Genomic DNA, 18,023 nt, shown 5'->3' with positions numbered 1-18,023 from the left:
CCAACGGGGGCCGAGGCCCCATAAACACAAAGTGCGGCGTGTAAATCCCCCCCCCCCCCACCCCCACGGTCTGACATCTCCAGGCCCGCCCTCTTCGGCTGCTGAGCATCTCTTTATTGAGCGGAGGCGCCGAAAGGCGGCCAGATTTCCCCCCTCCTCCCCCCCACCCGCATGATGACCCCCCCTCCACCGATGTTTCGGCGCCTCTCATCAGAAAGGCTTCCTGGCTTCAGCGCGCTGCAATGTTTTCACGCGGAGAGCAGATCCGAGCTGAGCGGGACGGTGGCGCGGCGGAGCTGCGAGAGGAGTGATATTTGTTGTGAAAAGCAGCAGCCCCCAACCACCCCCCACCCCCTCCAAAAAAAAAAAAAAAAAAAGCATACATAGCATAGCAGCCAAGTGCGCAGCGGCTTCACTTTGGCTGGCGCTACTTCACCCTGACCAATAGGACATGTGGTGCTCACTTCTTTCCATGACGTCAGCCAGCCCAGCTTGCCACCCACCCCACCCCCTCCTGCCCTCAATGCAATGCAAACATTGCCCCCCCCCTACCCCCCCCCCTCCACCACCACCACCCTCCCCTGCACGTTCCTCTCTCCCTCTCTCCCTCTCTCCCTCTCTCCCTCCTCCTCCGAGCTCACGTACACTGTAGGCGTCCCGACGCAAGGTCGCCGTACGGAGCGGCGTTCTCCCGGGGCTCCGGAGCCAATGACAGGTCACCGGTGAGGAAAAAAAGCCAGCCGGTGGAGGCAGGAGGAGGAAGAGATGTAGAAGGAGAGAGAGAGAGAGAGAGAGAGAGAGAGACGACTTTGTATCTCTCTCTCTCTTTCTCTTTCTCTCTCTCTCTCTCCCTGACATGGCTCCGGTCCGTGTTGAGGGATTAGTGTGTGAGGCTGCGCTACAGCCTCTTCCCCGGCTTGTTTCCAGATATTATCTTTAAGTGTGAGGCTCGACGTTGGACTCTGTCCCTCACCCCCCCACCCCCAGCCCATCACCCCCTCACCCCCTCTCCTCCGGCCACCCCGACCCCCGTTTCCGTATGAACTCGGTGGTGTGAGTCATCCCAGGCTGCCCGGGGAGTGATTTAATTGCTCTCTCTCTCTCTCTCTCTCTCTCTCTCTCTCTGTCTGTCTCTCTGTCTCTCTCTCCTCCTCCTCCTCCTCCTCCTCCCCCTACCCCTCCAGCGTGCACGTCTGGCGGAGGTCTGTCACTGACCCTCCTGCTCTGCCAAAAAAAAAAAAAAAAGACTCACGCGACCCATTCATCACCCCAAAGGTTGGACCGTCTCCAACGACGGCCAAAGAAATGAAAATAATTTACACACTGGAGAATTTTGCTCCGTTATCTCCGTTGATGGCGGCGGCGCAAAGCTGGCGCTTCCTGCCACGCGTCGCCCTGATAGCTCTCTTCCTCTTTTGTTTGCTGAAGTGCAGGCCGGATGAGTGAATGTGGCCTCAATGAGGGGGCGATAAACCTCCCCCACCATAGCATCCGAGGGGCATTTGTGATGACAGGAAAAAAAAAAAAATGGGAGGGGAGGGTCCCTCTTCCAGTTACACAAAAAGGGGGAGGACCATGAGATTGATTCGTATCAAAGCTTTGATTTGTTCAGGGTTAAAATTATGGAGCAAGATAGTTTTTATTATTATTTAATAAAAATAAATAGAAAGAAGCAGCCATGCCAGTAATGCTATAATCAAGTTTATATAATAGAGTTCCGACATTGATAAACAATGTGACACTCCCCCTCTGTCATAAAAGGACCCAGTGCCATTGGTTGTTTTCTCGTGATGTCACACGGCTGGAGACGGAGGGCAGGAAGTGAGAAGTGGCTTGGTTGGCTGAGGATCCTCTTATAGAAAAAAAAGACAATGTTTTGCGTAGTTTACCGGCGCTCCAATCGCTCAGTCCGATCAGCTCCACTTCTACTCCCTGCCCTCCATCCGATATTGGCGCCACCTTTGCGCGTCATCACGACCACGAAACTGAAACGTCGGAGGGCTCGAGTGCCGCGCGTTTTGTGGAGCAATCCCGAGCGCCGCTGCGCTCGCCTTGCACGCACTTGCGAGGTCAGGCAGTAGGTGGCAGTGTTTTTCCAGCTGAACGTGTTGGGAGAGTGTGAGGGGGATGGGAGGGTCGTTGAGTGAGTGGGGTTGGTGTGCCGGAGGGGGCCACCTAGCTGGGGAATGGCTGCTTCACGTGATTGAAAACAGTCCCGGCTTAGCCACATCCGCTGGCGTTCCAGTGAAAGACGCGTTTGTTGTTAACAGGGAGAGTCGTGAATGCAGCGGCCCAACTCGCCGCCGCTGCAGATTCCACATCAGCCGCTGATGGATAGAAGGGGCGCGGTGGCACTATGATTACAACAATTGGAGGGGGGAGGGAGTGTGAGGCTAAAGCAGAGTGTATTGCTCAAGGGGGGGACTAGCTTCTTCTTCTTCTTCTTCTTCTTCTTCTTCTTCTTCTTCTTCTTCTTCCGCTTTCCCTCCTTCTCTCCTGCGAGGCCGATGAGTGTCTCGGGAAGAGAGCGGCGCGGCGCCAGAGATCAGTGGAGAACGCTGACAACTATGGGATGCATTGTGGACGGCCTGAGATGGCTGCCAGCTCGGAGTGATTATGGCAGCGTCGTATTTGATCGCTGCCCTCGTCTACGCCAACAACACGCCCGCGGAACAAAAATCCGACGCCGTGGAGCTCGAGCCTTTGACACTCAAGAGTTTAGCAGCAGATCAAATTCAAGTGATAGTCCCAGCGATTGTCACATCCCGAAGGATGCAAAATTTGCCCTCTGCAATCATTGAGTGATTTCACCCCTCCAATTCCGACCCTGAATACTGAGTGCCAAGCAGGGAGGCAATGGGTACCATTGCCATACCAACCTACCAGTCTCAGGGCGGACACTGAACACTTTTGGCTGAAAATGACTTCTAACCAACCCCCGGTGGTTCTTTCCATTCTGTTCTACTAAGCCATCACCAGCAGCAGCCCGACTCCTGGTGCTTGACTCCGGATTAGTGTTCGGACACCCACACTCGTTCATTCATTCATCAATTTCCAAAGCAAACATCTTTGATCTTTTGAACAAGTTGACCCACCAGTGATGCCACACTGCCACAGTTTCTCGACAGAGACCGACAGCGGTGTGGGTGTCGCTCTTGAACGCAGCATCCATCGAGCTCAAGCTGTGATTCACCGAGTCCTGTGTGTTTACGCAACACCTGAGAGGAACCGTGTTTACTATGGCAGCAGTCTATTTCAGACTGCCTAGGTGGCAATTGGTGCTTGTTTGGCATATCAGATTGACAGAGTGAAGGCTGCCAAATATATAAATATACATAGAATTCTTTTCAAATTTGACTCCCCCCATCCCACTTTCTAACATTTCCAAACACAGCCCATCTTCCCAGTTGGTATAAAGGCAATATATATAATTTTCCCCCTTTATTTAAAAATGTATGTCTCTCCCCCATCCCTCCTATGTCTTTGTAGCTTTGATGGAAGTGAACGTTCCAGAGCAGCCAGTGGTGGCGCTGCACGGCGGGGACGCCACCCTCAATTGCTCCTTCAGCCCCGTCGCCCGCTTCAACCTGTCCGATCTGACCGTCTTCTGGCAGCTGACAGACACCAAGCGCAGCGTGCACGGCTACAGGGACGGACACGACCAGCTGGCGGACCAGGCCGACGGCTTCGTAAACCGCACCAGCCTGTTCCCCGCCCAGCTGGGCCTGGGCAACGTCTCGCTCCTGTTGAGGAGGGTGGGCGTGGCCGATGAGGGCAGCTACACCTGCTTCGTCAGAGTTCGGGACTACGGCAGCGCAGCTTTGCTCCTGCAGGTGGCCGGTGAGTCAGAGCTATGACGTCCGTCCGTGGCATTTGTCGAAACAGATGAAGGAGCACATGGAGAAGATACAGGAGACGCTAAGATAGGAAAAAACAAAAACAACCCTCCACAGTCATGGACGGAGTGGAAGATTTGGCTGCGGCCCCTCTCTAAATATAGAGCATCATTTGTTCTCCGGTGCTTTTTCATTTGCATGATGTGTTAAATGATCTAGAAACACATTGAGTTAAAAGATTACTTTATAACAGTGATTAGGTGCAGTCCTAAATCTGCTCAACCCTTTGGCTAATTCCCTTTTATATTGAAGAGGTAATTTAGTGTAGCAGGTCCATAAAAATTAAAGGAAGAGGCAAAGGTAAGTGTTACACTAGAGTGAGTTATCTTGAATGTAAAAAGAAAAAGAAAACATTAAGGGTATCCTACATTTCCCATGATACAAGATCTTATCTTATGTAAAGCATCTCCCTCCTGGCAAATTGACTTTTTTTTTTAAACACTCTACACCACAAGTAGAACATAACCACAGGTCTATAGAATTGACCATTTTGCCAAATGTAAGACATAATCAATGTCATAGTCAAGTTCAGTCTTCTTTGCAAAATGTGGTGCAACTGACTTCACGCACAGCTCATCTTGTTTGGGAATGAGGTAATTATAATGCTTTTAAGAATCCTGCAAATGAAAATGAAATGTTATTATGTTGTTTGTTGTGTGTGTGTGTGTGTGTGTGTGCGCTCAATACATCGACAAGATAATAGACAACGGCGGTTAAATAAGCTCACGTTTGCGCCGCAGCTTCGCTTTGCACCTCGCATTGATTGTTGCATGCGCCGCCCGTAATCCGACCTCGGCGCTTATATTCGCATTTACACTAATAGTATGCAATAAAATGTATTTTGCACTCGCCCCTGGAAGAGGTGATTTATGAACATTCTTCTCCCACACAATCTAAACAGGTGATAAACTGTTTCCTCGGGGCTGCTGAGCAGTGTTTTTGGTCAATAAGCGCTGATTGTGGTCTCTGTCATGGTCAATATGTGCTGACTTTGATTATTAGCCGTTGTTACGGTCAATCAGGCGCCGCCAACATTCTCTCTGCCGCGTGAATACATTGCCCACCTTCATAGCTGAGAGCCTTTTATTTATTTATAATGACGCCGTGTGCCGTTCCCTCTCCCTTCTCCAGTTTCTATATCTGTTTGCGAGACACTTTGCCGTACCCTCAGAGGGTGGATGTGCATTAGGCGGTGTTAATGAATAACATTCTTCCCTCCTGGCTGGGGAGAAGGGAAAACAATGTCTCCAGCATTGACAAATTGGTTCCATTTTATGCATTAGTTTTTATAGGCTTTCTATTTTTAGCCAGCATTTACAGTGCCGTAGAATTCATCTGCTGAAATTAGAAGAGAGAAGAAGAAGAAGAAGAAGAAAAAATGATGCGGGATTTCTCCCCGTCAATCAAATGGCCGGCTGCGTCGGTTAAATCTGTCTCTGTGCGAGCGAGGGGATCGCTTTTCAAAAGCGTCGTAGAACCCGGGGGCTAATTTTAGTCACTCTCAGCCTCCGTCCGTTGTTTGCCGTGCGCCGCCTGGTCTTGGGGAAACGCACCACGGCACCAACAGGCTCAGCCTGGGGGGTGTGGGAGGGTGGGAGAGACGTGGTATGACTCACCCCTCACCTTCACCCTTCTGGGCTCTTCTCCGCCATCCCCAAATCTCCGAGGCCAGCAGTTTCCTCCTGGACCTCCGCCTTCTCGTCGCTGCACCCTATTTCCTCTCTGGAAGTGGCCCCAGTGCTTTGGCTCTCCTCAGAAAAAAAAAAAAAAAAAAAGTGGAGTTAGAGTGCAGGCATGCGGCATCACAATCACCCACAATGCTGCCTGCGTCTGCGAGACCTTAAGCACCGCGTTATGCTGAGCTCCCTAAATATAATTAAGAATTTAATGGGAATCATGTCAAGCAGTTCCCGGGCTGACTCTCAGCGCTGGGAATTTAACTAACGTCACTCTGTGTCTGTTTATCCTCCCTCCCCCGTCTTCCACCCTCACCCACCTATGCCCCCCTGCTCCCCCACTTTCCAATTCTAAATCCTTACCGCTCCTCACTTTCCCCCTTCCACTTTTCAGCCTCTTACTCCAAGCCGGTTGTAACTTTGGAGCCTGGATCCAACTGGCGCCCCGGGGATGAGGTGACCCTGAGCTGCGTGGCCTACGGCGGCTATCCGCAGGCCGACGTGCTGTGGCAGGATGGGAGCGGACGCAACCTGACCGACAATATCACAAATTCGCTGGTGGCCAACGAGAAGGGGCTCTTCACGATGACCAGCATGCTGACCGTGGTGCTGGAGCCCAACAGCACCTACAGCTGCAAGGTGATCAACCCACTGCTGGGCGAGGAGGGCTACGCCTCCGTCACCGTCACAGGTGAGTGACTTGTCTTGTTGTCGTGGGTCGATAGAGGGGGTGTTTGCCATTTGCCAACTTGTTTTTTTTTTCTGAAATCTCTGTCGGTGCCAAGTGCTGCTTCTAGCAGTCCGACACCGATGGGAAAAGCAACGCGAACTAACCGGTTTGACCGTCACTCAGTAGGTCACGTGATCTTAAAGGTGAAGTGCGTACTATTTGGAGATTTTGAGAAGAAACAGTGACATCAAGTGGTTACATTTTAGATTGCAGCGCCCTTTCGCTCCCTCTCCCAAGTTTGCCAGTGAGCTACGGTGGCCCTTCGCACGCAAACCTGGATACCTCGTCCACCTTCTTCTCCTTTGGTTTATTTGAAGACGTGAGCATTCACTCTAAATACGAAACACAATCCCAGGCAGGCTGGATTGTCCATACCGGCTGCCTTTATTGAAATATAATATTGAATGTATTTATGGGCAATATATTAAGTTTTTACCAATATCAAAATCATAAATCGGGCTAAATGTTACACACTGGTACTTTAAGTACTAGAAGGTTCACAGTGTGAGTCCGGCATGTTGCGTTGCAGTGCTGGATGTGGTGTTAATGCGACCACGGACTCGTAGATTACGTCGTCGCCGGTCAACTTGTTTACTGCCTTTTTCTGTGAAGTGCAGACAAGATCACTTTCACTCGCCGGCTCCTTCTCCTGGTGTTTGGATGTTAAGAGTAGAGTATAATCTTGTTGACAGTCATGCATACATAGTTTTCGATTAAAACGGTGCGTGCCTGTGCACATCAGTCCATCAGTCAAGTTCAATGCTGTTGTTGTCTCTTTTTGCTTTTTACCACCCTGTTTAAATTCTTCTGAGAGGTTCTGCTCCAGCGGTTTAGAAAGAAACAAAATTAAAAATAAATAAATAAGGCAGATCACTAGCACGGTTGAATGACACCAGTATGCAGTGGTTTTGCTGATGATAACCTGCTGTGTGTGTGTTCTAATCAACAATACGGTCTTCCGGGAGCATTGGGAGGACAAAACCAGCTTTTACCACCAGTAAGCGGATGGACATGTTTGCCTTGATTTTATTCTATGACACCGCTACTTCCTCCAGGTCTAATGGTTTCTTCAACCCGACTGCCCTCCACCTTTGCCCCGCCCTGCACCACCCCGCAGACCTCAGCCAGCGCTCCTTGTGTGTGTGTGTTAAGTGCAGGGAGAGTGGCGTGTAAGGCGGTGCCAAGGCTGGGTCTCTAATGGGAGTAGCACTGTGTGAAATGGCTCATAAATAAGCAGAGGTGGCTTGAGTCTGCTGTCTAGGCCGGAGCTGGTGGAGCTGGAACTGGGCGGGATGAGGGTGCGGGGGGGTTGTTGAGGAGGAGGTCGAGGCAGAGGTCAGGTGGCGATGCTCCACTGGGCTGGGAAATGACTGCGCTGTCTGGAAACAGGATGGCCGATCGGTGGGGCGCGCTCGGTGGCCGGCGAAGGGAGTGCGGCCTCGCCAACAGATTGGTCGGCCTCTTCCAAACCAGCGCCTGATAACCAGCGAGAAGGAATCTTTGGGGGAGTGGAAAGGTATTAAGCGCCCGGCAAAAGTGAGATATGACGACAAGGAAGCTGCGTTAGAAGACCCTCTGGCTGCTATTATCCTTTGACCTTTTCTGGATGGATGGGCCGCAGCAGGTTTGGTTGAAACGGATATGATGGTATCATCATCATTGACTCCTGTCTGTTCTTGAGCCTCTTCTGTTTCCTCAAAGGACAAGTCACAAACGTGCCCTATCGGTCATCTGGACAGATTGGACAGTTTTACAATTTGTCTTTCTTTTACAACTCTTCCACTGACCGTAGCCCCCTCATGGTTCAGACTCTTATATATCAGCCGTCTGGCCTGAAATACTTAAGTATGCACCAAGATTTAGTGTCTTTGATATTGTTCAACCTACATTGCAAGATAAGAAGTCTCTAGAGTCAGGACACACCATTGCCCAGATATCTGTTACTTTGCCGCGGTTAAAAGTGTGACCGATTGTATTGGTATTTCAATCACTCCGGGAAAATGGCAAGTCACAAATCATTTTAGGTAAAAGATGGTGCTTTTTTTTTTCTACCTTGGCTTTGCTCTAAGACGTTCTTGTAATCACTCAGAATTTTAGTGTCTGTGTTAATGTTCTGTTTTGCGCTGCACATCAATTACCTTTTTTCTCCAGCAGCGGTCCACCTCTTTGAGTGTATCTTGGAAGAGATGTCACTTCAGTAGTAGTAGGGCAACTGTTAATAGTGTTGTTCAAATGAAAATGGATGGACAAATGGCTCAAGCAACCAATCAGTGAACCACACAAGCAAATGAAAACGTGATTGAACTGTTCTGACTGCCATTCTTGAATCCTTTTTGACCAAGACATATCATCATTCTACCTATCCATCAAATTTAAAGTTAGTTTAGTTTAGTTATACTTAAATTAGTAATAGTAATACGGAAATTTGACTTTGAACTTGATGGATCTTGTAATATTTTCAAATCCAGGTAAATAAATACACCCACTCGAGGTCTATTGTGGCCAAGGACTCAGAAACGGGCAATAAACAATACCTCCAAAAATTCTCGGAAAGTGTCATCCGAGTGTCAGGAAAACTCTGAGACTCTGAGACTCCGAGTAGCTATTTATGTTAACGAGCAGTTCAACATACTGCCTTATAAATTGGCTGCATTTATAACATTACTCTTTTTAATTTAGAGACAAACAAAGACAGTTTTGTTTGTTTTTGTTTATTTTAAGTGTGCATGGAACAATGGCGTCTGAAAAAAAGACCCCGTCAGAGAAGGAAGGTTTCAGCCTTTGTGTTAAACTTGTCAAGTTAAACTAAAAACGCAAATGCACAACGTTTGTCGACGGATAAGCTGCAAAAAAACCCTTTTCATTAAATAAGTTGTGACTGTGATTTTCAGCATCTGGGTGTAAACGACCTAATTGCTCCCAACAACCGCGTTGCCTCTTCTGCTCGGAGCTGTTTGTAGAGATGTAGGCAGTGTGGAATTTTGTGTGCCGATATACAAGGGAACCTGTTTGAAATGAAAATATATTTGCATTTGTTTACAACAGCTGGTATGCGCTTTGCAGCTTCTCTAATTAATTTTGACCCAGCAGAACTCTTCTGCTGGAGTAGCATCGCAGGGTGTGCTGAGCTGGAGTTGTGGAAAGACACACACACACACACACGCACACGCACACGCACCCACACACACACACACACACACACACACACACACACACACACACACACACACACACACAAAAAAACAAACACACTGGCTGTCTGTCGCTGAAACAGAGTGCATTGGAAGAGAGGAGAGAATCCTGTTGTGAGGACGGGTGAAATCTGCTTAAAATTCTAAATGGACGGCAGTGTTGGAAAAAGAAAAAAATCAAACGGGGAGGGAGTGAGACAGGGACGGTGGGGGAAGGTAGAGAAGGAGCCGGCCTGCTAAATTTCACACACCCCTCAATTTCTGATTGGAAAAATTGCAACAGTAATACAAATGTCCCCCGGACAGAGCTGAAGTTTGACAAGGTTAATATTGAGAAAATGAACCTTTTACCCTCACTGAGCACGGCGCCGTGTGAAACCGCCGTCCATGCTAATCCCACCGCCACCGATTTCACAGCCAAACCAAAGACATCCAGACTGCCGGCAACACGCGCTCGCCTCTCCTCGTGCGTTTTGCATTCATCGGACGGCCTCCGAGACACCCGCAGGTTTTGTCTGTTTTTTTTTTTTGTCTTTTTTTTCACGCAATCGCGCTCACGTTAGTAGCAGCAAGCCGTCATTATTTAAGCCGAGCCCTGGAATGGGTTGTGTAGGTTTTTTTTTTTTTTTTTTTGAGTTTTCTGGGATTATTGATTGATTTCTGCACGGGCTGGCAAAGGCTTTAGGTGCAGGGAGACCCACAGGAACAGCTTGTATTAATGAACAGCCCGGTGATGGAAGGGAGCCGATTCAGTCCTCAAATGAACCGTGGCCTGTCTGCTCGCCTGCTCTGCAAGATTACACATCCCCACCTGGCCTGATGGGCTGCACTGTCTCACTGACAAATTCCCTACTTTGTTCTCCCCCGAAAAGAGATGAGTTTTTTTTTTTTTTTGGCGGGGGAGGAAGGGGTTTGGTATGGTACACGAAGAAGCGCACGTGCCACCCTCTCCTCGTCCAATTTTTTTTTTTGTGTTTGCTTTTTTCCCCCGGACAGCGCACTGCTGGCACAGCGTTTGCGGCCCCGCGGATAGAAATATATCGGGTGGGGAAAAGGGAGCAGACAGGGAGATAAGCGGGGAGGCGGGGGAGGGGCGGCGGGCTCGGAAGTGCGAGAGAAGCGGGATGACAGAGAGCGAGATAGAGACACAAACATTTGCTGAGCCCAGAGTCCCGCCGCTCCGGCCCCCGATGGGCGGAGGAGATAGACGTGACGCGGAGCTCAGTGCCGCGTGGCGTTCCGGACTCCTTCTCGTTAAGTATTAGAGAGCGGTTCTTCTCCCGGGGAGGCGACACAGCAGCGTTTCTAGCGGCGAGAGCGCATGCGTGAGTCAACCCTCGTTTTTTTTTTTTTTGACTGATTTCCATGCGCTCATAGTGGTCACAGAGCATTCAGGATCATTATTTCATTAAAAAGTTCAACGCATTAATGGGTCAGTGACCCCAAACTTTTCAATGGCAGTGTAACTGCAAGTGGTTTTCAATGTATTTTTTTCCCCCCAACCTGAATACAGGATGTTGAGTATAAAATGATTATCGTCAAACAGTGTTTGATCATTCGGGAAAGACGGTGTTACTTGTAAACCGACACAGATGACTGATCGTTGCGGGCGACGCACAGATCACAGAGTCTCAATTCGCTCTCAAATCCAGCCATTGAAATGGACAAACGTTTGGAGGAGAATAAGAATCCCCCTTGCATGTGGGAGGGCGACTATACAGCTTGACATATTGCCAAGTGACATCTGCAACATATGCCCCCCCCCATCCCTCCCAACCCCCCCTCTGCGTTCGGTCACCAGGAAGAGGACGAGACAAAGGAGATTAGCGAAAATCGGCGCAAGTTCAAATTCTACTGGCAGGGATGGTTCATGTGAGAAAGCCAAGGGGGAGCCATGTGAGGGCCACAGGTCCAGAGTCCAAGGAGTTCACAAGGTCGGTCAGCCAGAAGAGATATGAGGTCTGTTGGACGCTCCGGTCAAGCGGAGAGAGGCAGAGTTAAAGGGGAAGCACATGTGAGGGCTGAGAGGAAGGAGAGAGAGAGCCAACTCGAGCACGAGCTCCTGCGAAAAGAAAGAGCCAGAGCCAGAGATCCTCTCCAGAACTCCTTCAGGAATCTCATTTATTCAGACAAGAACAAACTCTTTCTGAACGGCAACATGCATTAAACTGCGCTCATTCCATCATTCCTCTTTTCTGGGAGAGAGCGTCAGCGAGCCTGACCCGTCCCCCATCGCTCACTCTGCTTCTAATGGCCCAAACTGAATCTCGTCGTTCCGAGCTCTTTCTGAGTCCCATGCACGCAAGACTCAATCGACTTGACTGCTTCATTAGAGCGTGCGGTTTCCAAAATGCTCTTCTTATATAATTCATTTGGTTTCGCGCACAGAACTTCATTTGCGTGGCCACATTTCCCCCCGGAGAGAGAATCATTTGTACTGTGCGACTCTGAGAGCAGCCACGCTAAACAAAACATTTGCCGGGTAAATCAAGGTTAAAAGAAAAAAGCAACAACATTGTTTAACTGCTGTGAAGACATTGGTGCTTGCAGTGGTTGATGTACTCTAATGCAGGGGGCAAAATGGTCTGTGCGACGGCAGTCTCCTACTCGGTCCGCCTCACAGTTCCTTTGTTTGTTGTGTAGTTCCCTTCCTGCCCATGATTTTGTGTTAATGTTTAAAAGATCTTTAAGAAAGTTCTATCTACCTATCTATCTACCTATTTATCTATCCATCCATCTATCCATCTATCTATCTATCTATCTATCTATCTACTTATCTACTTATCTACTTATCTACCTATCTACCTATGTACCTATCTACCTATCTACCTATCCATCTATCTATCTATCTATCTATCTATCTATCTATCCATCCTCTAATCCTATTGCCTTCGGATTCTCTGAAAGTACCAGTTGGCAGTTTGAAGCCATGAAAAACAGCATTGTGGGACTATTGCCAAAGGGCCGAAGAGAAAATGGCAACCCAATGCCGGCTCTCCAGTTGCAACGGTGGTCCAACTGCGTTGCTTCCCCCTGATGCTCTGTCAATCAACCTCGGGGATAATATAGCCCCAACATTGTTGTGCTTCGCTTACAGCCTTTACAAAAGCCACCGTGCCGGGCCTTTTATTTGGAAGTGAACAAGGGCTAATTTAAATGCAATTAATGGAGCCTTTTCGGAGAAAGCAGGAAACGGCGGTATAAATGAATCTGTTGTCAGAAGAGCAGCGAGCAGGCAAACTTTCCCAACGGAGCACTGTATTAATTAGTGTTCAGCGCACAAATAGGCCTTCGTTCTCCTGCTGAATGTGTGCTCTGTGTTATCAGGGAGCCAGCCAGGGGAAAAACAACTGAATAGACAGATGAGGTAATGTGGGCAATCTAAAATAAATTCAGGTAAGCAGCAACAGCACCATTGTAAGCACATCCATTTTTATCAGGATTATTAACGACGGCCACTTGCCGCTCTTAGCGGACAGACTGTTCACCGTCCCTTTCTGGGCTTTCAGTGTCGGGCGTTTTATGTCTTTATCAGTGGCTGGCCAAGGCCGGCGGTCAACCTCCAGGTCCTTGCAACTTTGTTGAGTCGAGTTTAGCTCCCTGGCTGTTTCCCTCTAGCCACTCATGTCTTTACTAAAGCTCTCACCAAGGTCAGTCGTATTGTAGGTTTTGTTGCTGTTGCCGTCGTTAACTTTTTGTTTGATATACCTTGGAGTCGTTTGTGTTGATATTTGTTTGCATGCTGATGCAGGGATTTTTTTCACTGCCCTCTTGCATATCAACGCAAAACCACCGTCCATCCTCTTCACTAGAGGTGAAAGACCAAATCAACATCTTGATTCAATCCGCAGACTGTTAAAAAAAAAGGTTGCCAGGTCCTCCGTGCTTTATTTATATATATATATTTTTTTGGAATGAATGCTTAGATTCTTCATTGCAGCACGCTTGGTTGTTCTTTCGACATTGGTCGTGCCGTCCTGAGTACTTTTTCTGAACGCGAATTGTTGCGATTTGTTGAACTCTCCCTCTCATTGTTTCCCGCATCTTTTGTGATAACAAATGTCAAAACCGGTGGTGTAGGCAGCAAAAGGTGAGATTTAACACACTTGATGTCATGTCACCGACTAGATGCTGGTGTTGGCTTTCGCACTAGTGCCCTTGTGCCACTTCTGCTACGTCGCTCATCATGGCGTTTGGTTGAACGTACGAAGCGTCGGCCAATCCACACTCAATCTCTTGGACCATTTTTGGGTTTGCAACTGTTAAACTGTTTTTTTTTTTTTTTTTTTTTACGATTGCTTCTCACTCTGTGTTATCAATGTATCAAGTACTTAGCGCAGAAGGTATGCAGTTTGTGACAAACCTGCCGTATTTGTGTTATAATTTTACAAAATTAATTTTTCTTTTTTTTTTAGAAATATGGCTTTTATTTTGTGAAAAACTGTAATGGGAACGTCGCTATTGCTGCAGTGGTGCCCTGCAGTGTAAATTTCCTGCACACCCCTCGCCCAGATGAATCCTACCCCCATCGGTAGGATTCATCTGGGGGAGGGTGGAGGTCTGTAGGGGCGGGGGTGGGGGAGTGTCTGGCGTCAGTCTTGGCTTCGCATTATTTTCAGCTTTTCACAGACCTGGAAAATAGCCGCCGACAAATGGCTGGGCAGAACTTCAAAGTTTGCTTATTTAGTTATTCAGCCCCGTTTTATTTGATGTTTCCGCCCTGCACCTGATAACGCCGTGAATTATCGTCCGGCAGAGGACGTTTGCGACCTCGGTAAATTGCTTTGTTCACAGCATGCAGAAAGGTCCAGATTTGTGGCTTTGCGACACGCACGAGAAAAGCACCGTCCGGCTATATAGTGTGCTTTCAATTAGGAGGCAAGAGACATTTAGCTTATCCCTGGTATAAGTCTTTTTTTTCTCCCTCCCCTCCTTCTTCTTTGAAAGCTCCGGGCAAGAGTAATTGATTGCAAAGTGTGACACTGAGTGATTAAAGTGGACTGCGTATCGCTGTGGGAAAGAGTAGCAGGACGCTGTCGGCATCTGGGTGGCGATTCATCGTGTGATAAGAAACACACCTGTCGCCAAAACCTTTACCGTCGCCCCGTGCCAAATATCATTGTAATGAACCGCTGCCGCAGCTGCGCTCTTTATGGTCGTCCTCGTACGCACCCCGATGACTCACTTCCCCTTCGCGTTGCGTTAACGTCTCGCCACGGGTCCCGCCTCCCCGGCGCTCTCGCAACTTTCTTACGCCGTCCAAACGGTCCGCGAGGAAGCGGCCGTGCCCCCCCCTTTTTACCTTATGACTGCTCTCACCCGTATTTAATTTCATCACTTGCCACCCCCTGTTTGTTGCCCCAGGAAATGGAAATCTCTGTCAACAGCGGCGACAGCTCGCTGACCCACCGGGCCGGACTGTGTCATATCAATTTTGCAAATGTCTCGATGCTCTCAGCCACTTACTCTTCCCGATGAAGAGTGATGGGTCGTTACCCTGATAGAGTAGTTAGCAGGGGTCCAATTGGGGTCAACTATTTGTATTGGCTCTCTCCACTGCTGCTGATCCGCTGTGCAGCCAGGAAATTAAAAGGAGGGCTGTGGCCACTGATATCACTCTCTAATCTGTCCATTAAAACAACAATAAAGCCACAACCGGGTGCCAGTCAGCTTGTTTTTATTTATTTATTTATTTATTTAAAGCACAAAGGGAACAAGAGTAAACTGGAATCAGCACGCAGGTCATATTGAGCCCTTTCTATCATCCCGTTTGTCCAAAGCCGAGCATGTGAATCTCTACCTCCTCCATCAGAACTGTTGCCCTACCACCATCATGAATAGCCCGAAGAAACTGCCGCAACTTTGGAAAATGCATGCAAATAGCATGAAACTCGCTACATACGAATGCTAAAACGATGCTAGCGGTGAAAACAATCACTTATTGCCACTTTCAGGATAAGGAAATGCAAGAAAATATGAATGCAATGCAAACGTATCCCCCATTCTGTATCAAAAAAAGTTCTATATAAATTGTTACATTATACATGTGTTTAAAGTTAAAAAGGCCATGTGACCCAATTAACAACGCCATGATGCAACAAGTAATGGTTTTGAGATATGTGCCGCTCCAGCAGAGTGAGGACTTGCATGCAGGAATAAAAGCCAACTGTTTCCTTTCTGCCATTGTGTTCCGTAAGAAGAATTAGTGCCGGTAGTCCAACAGCAGGGAGAGAAGCTGTCAAGGTTACAGAGTAAAATAGGATTCAAGTTGTAATCCTGCGCATTGTAAATCTGTCACTGATGTACAAGAATGCCTTAAATAATTCTGGCGGTATTATTTGTTATTTATCTGCCATGCTGGAGCAGGAGGGGAGGCAGCTTCACAGACGGCAGCGGCGCGCATCACAGCCCTGTCAAAATATGATATGAAGGGAGAGAAAGAGAGCAAGAGAAGGCAAATTCCTTTTAACTTTGGCTTCGAGGTGTCCTCATCACTTCAGCGTGGCAGAGTGGTGCAGTTAGGAAGGTCTGGTGCGGTACACGGTGTCAGGACCTAATTGGAGGAAGTGTAACAGCCCATTTCAAGCAACCTTTTTGCTGGAGTTTGTGAGCTTTGCTCTCATTTGGATTCATTGGCTGTTCCGCGAAACAAGTCGTGACTTTTCTTTTAATCTAACAGAACTGATCTCAAAGTCCTCCTCGGGAAACGTCAGTGTACGGGCCCGCGCTGCACTCAGCAGCACCACGGACAGCTCCGCTTCGCTCTTCCAGCCTGGAGCCGCTCTACGTTCGCTTCTTGCAGTTATTATCGCCCCAACAAAGTGATCAGGGCGAAAAGTTACACACGCATATTTTGAGCCAATCAGCTGTCATTGGTACTATGTTTTGTACTCTTATCCTACCAATGCTCTTAGAGCAAGACAGTTTTTCTGCATACCAGGTTATGATGAAAGTTTGACCAAAGCCAGGTCTGAATCTTTTGTTTGGGTTCTCTCTCTCCCCTCCTTTAAGTTCTGTGTGTATCTTCTGTCATTGTGGGACTTCTATGGTGTTGGTATGAGCACATTGTCCCTGAATCCTCTTTCAGGCAGCAGCTGAGCTAAACATAGCTACACACAAGTTGTCGGACTACGATTAGCTTTATTTCACTGAGAAAGATGGATCGGGTGGGGTGGGGATGTTTAGGGAAGGGAAAAAAAAAGAAAAAAATATCCATACATTGTTTTAAGGCTGAGTATTTTTAGGCAGCCAGCTATTCGAAGCCGCGCTAGACTGTGATTTTAAAGCCATTCTCATTAAACTCTGAAAGAAATGACCAAAAATCGTGGTCCCCTGAGTGTTTTTTTTCTCCCGTAAAATAAAAGCAGTAGCAGTTACATTTTACTGCCATTTGCTTTTTAATAAAATCTTCTCTTATTGTTTAATGATTTAAACTCAGTATTATATAAAGTTTCTCCAAGGACCTGCTAATAAATTAAACTCTTCATGGAAATGTCCAGATGCCTTTGAAAGTGTCAAGGCTTTAATTAGCCCTTGTAATACAAAATATCTCGGCTAAATTACTATCATCGTTTTAACCACAGCCACTTTAAATGCTGGATGAAGCAGCAATACAGCCTATATTTATCTTTATCCTCGAAAACATCAACTTAAAAGGGTCACACTATTGATCAAGAAAAAAAAATAGTTAGCTTTAGCTGAAATAAATAAATTAATAAAATAAAATTTAATTTAATAATTTAAAAATCAATTTGATTTACCACTGCTGTCAAAAAGTAAAAAAAAAAAAGTTTCAATCTTTTTCGAAATCCTAAAATTCTCCTGAATTGTCTATTTTGCTATGTTGCACTGCCTCTGATGATTCTAGTGTGTGTGTATGTGTGTGTTTCGCAAAAGTGAATTTCTCTCAGACGCAACTTTTTATTTTTTGATTCCGTGATGAGTTTAAGGACGCGCGGGTATTCACTGAAATGGCATAACGCAGCAGTCCTACTTTCAATCCTCGCACCTTCTAGTCGTGTGAATAGGTGTGGTGTTGTTTCAAGGATGAAAGGCTGATGGAGGGAACTTTCCCGAGGCCTGCTTGGCGCCGGTGCCGTGCCAGTCTTCATCTCGGCTCTCCAGTGGCCACCAAAGACTGCAGCGGAGGAGAACGAGAGACTCTGTTTTATAACGAGAGCCCAAGGCAAAGACATACAGAGACACGTCTTTAAACATTGCTGTCATTATATATTCTCCTAGTAATTCTGCGGTGAGAGATGCATACTAAGAACTTGAGCTCTTTGAAGTGGCCGCGATAGTCTTAATTTGACTTTATCTTGAAAATGGCTTTTCGGTGAAGGTAACAAGGTTTCGTGATGTATGCTCTAGTTAACATCTAGTCATTTAAAGTGGCAGTACGTGGTTCCCCCCACCCACCCACCCCCCGCTAGAGAGCACAGCTGTGCACAGCGTAAACCAAAACAAAGAGGCTTCGCGCTCCACTCACCCCCGTCTCTACGTGAAGCACCGCACACGCTGTGCGTGGAAG

At 47.6% G+C, this 18,023-nt stretch overlaps 1 protein-coding gene across 4 annotated transcripts in view; it reads left to right on the top strand.

Annotated features, from left to right (window-relative positions):
- The window catches only part of cd276 (CD276 molecule), a 72,682-nt gene that overhangs the window by 18,516 nt on the left and 36,143 nt on the right, over positions 1–18,023 (top strand). For all 4 annotated transcript variants that reach the window (XR_012929500.1, XR_012929499.1, XM_076051602.1 and 1 more), the window contains exons 3-4: positions 3,490–3,840; positions 5,967–6,263. Coding sequence is in view for 2 of the 4 variants with exons in the window: in XM_076051602.1 (XP_075907717.1) it covers positions 3,490–3,840; positions 5,967–6,263 (648 nt within the window). In the remaining 2 variants the exon portion in view is untranslated. The remainder of the gene's footprint in view (positions 1–3,489; positions 3,841–5,966; positions 6,264–18,023) is intronic.

Source organism: Nelusetta ayraudi, unplaced genomic scaffold (assembly GCF_046127955.1).
Source record: "Nelusetta ayraudi isolate G7.1 ecotype Tasmania unplaced genomic scaffold, CSIRO-AGI_Nayr_v1 ptg000005l, whole genome shotgun sequence".
Classification (NCBI taxonomy): Eukaryota; Metazoa; Chordata; class Actinopteri; order Tetraodontiformes; family Monacanthidae; genus Nelusetta; species Nelusetta ayraudi.
The sequence above is the reverse complement of the archived record's forward strand: the minus strand, read 5'-3'. Positions and strand labels throughout refer to the sequence as shown.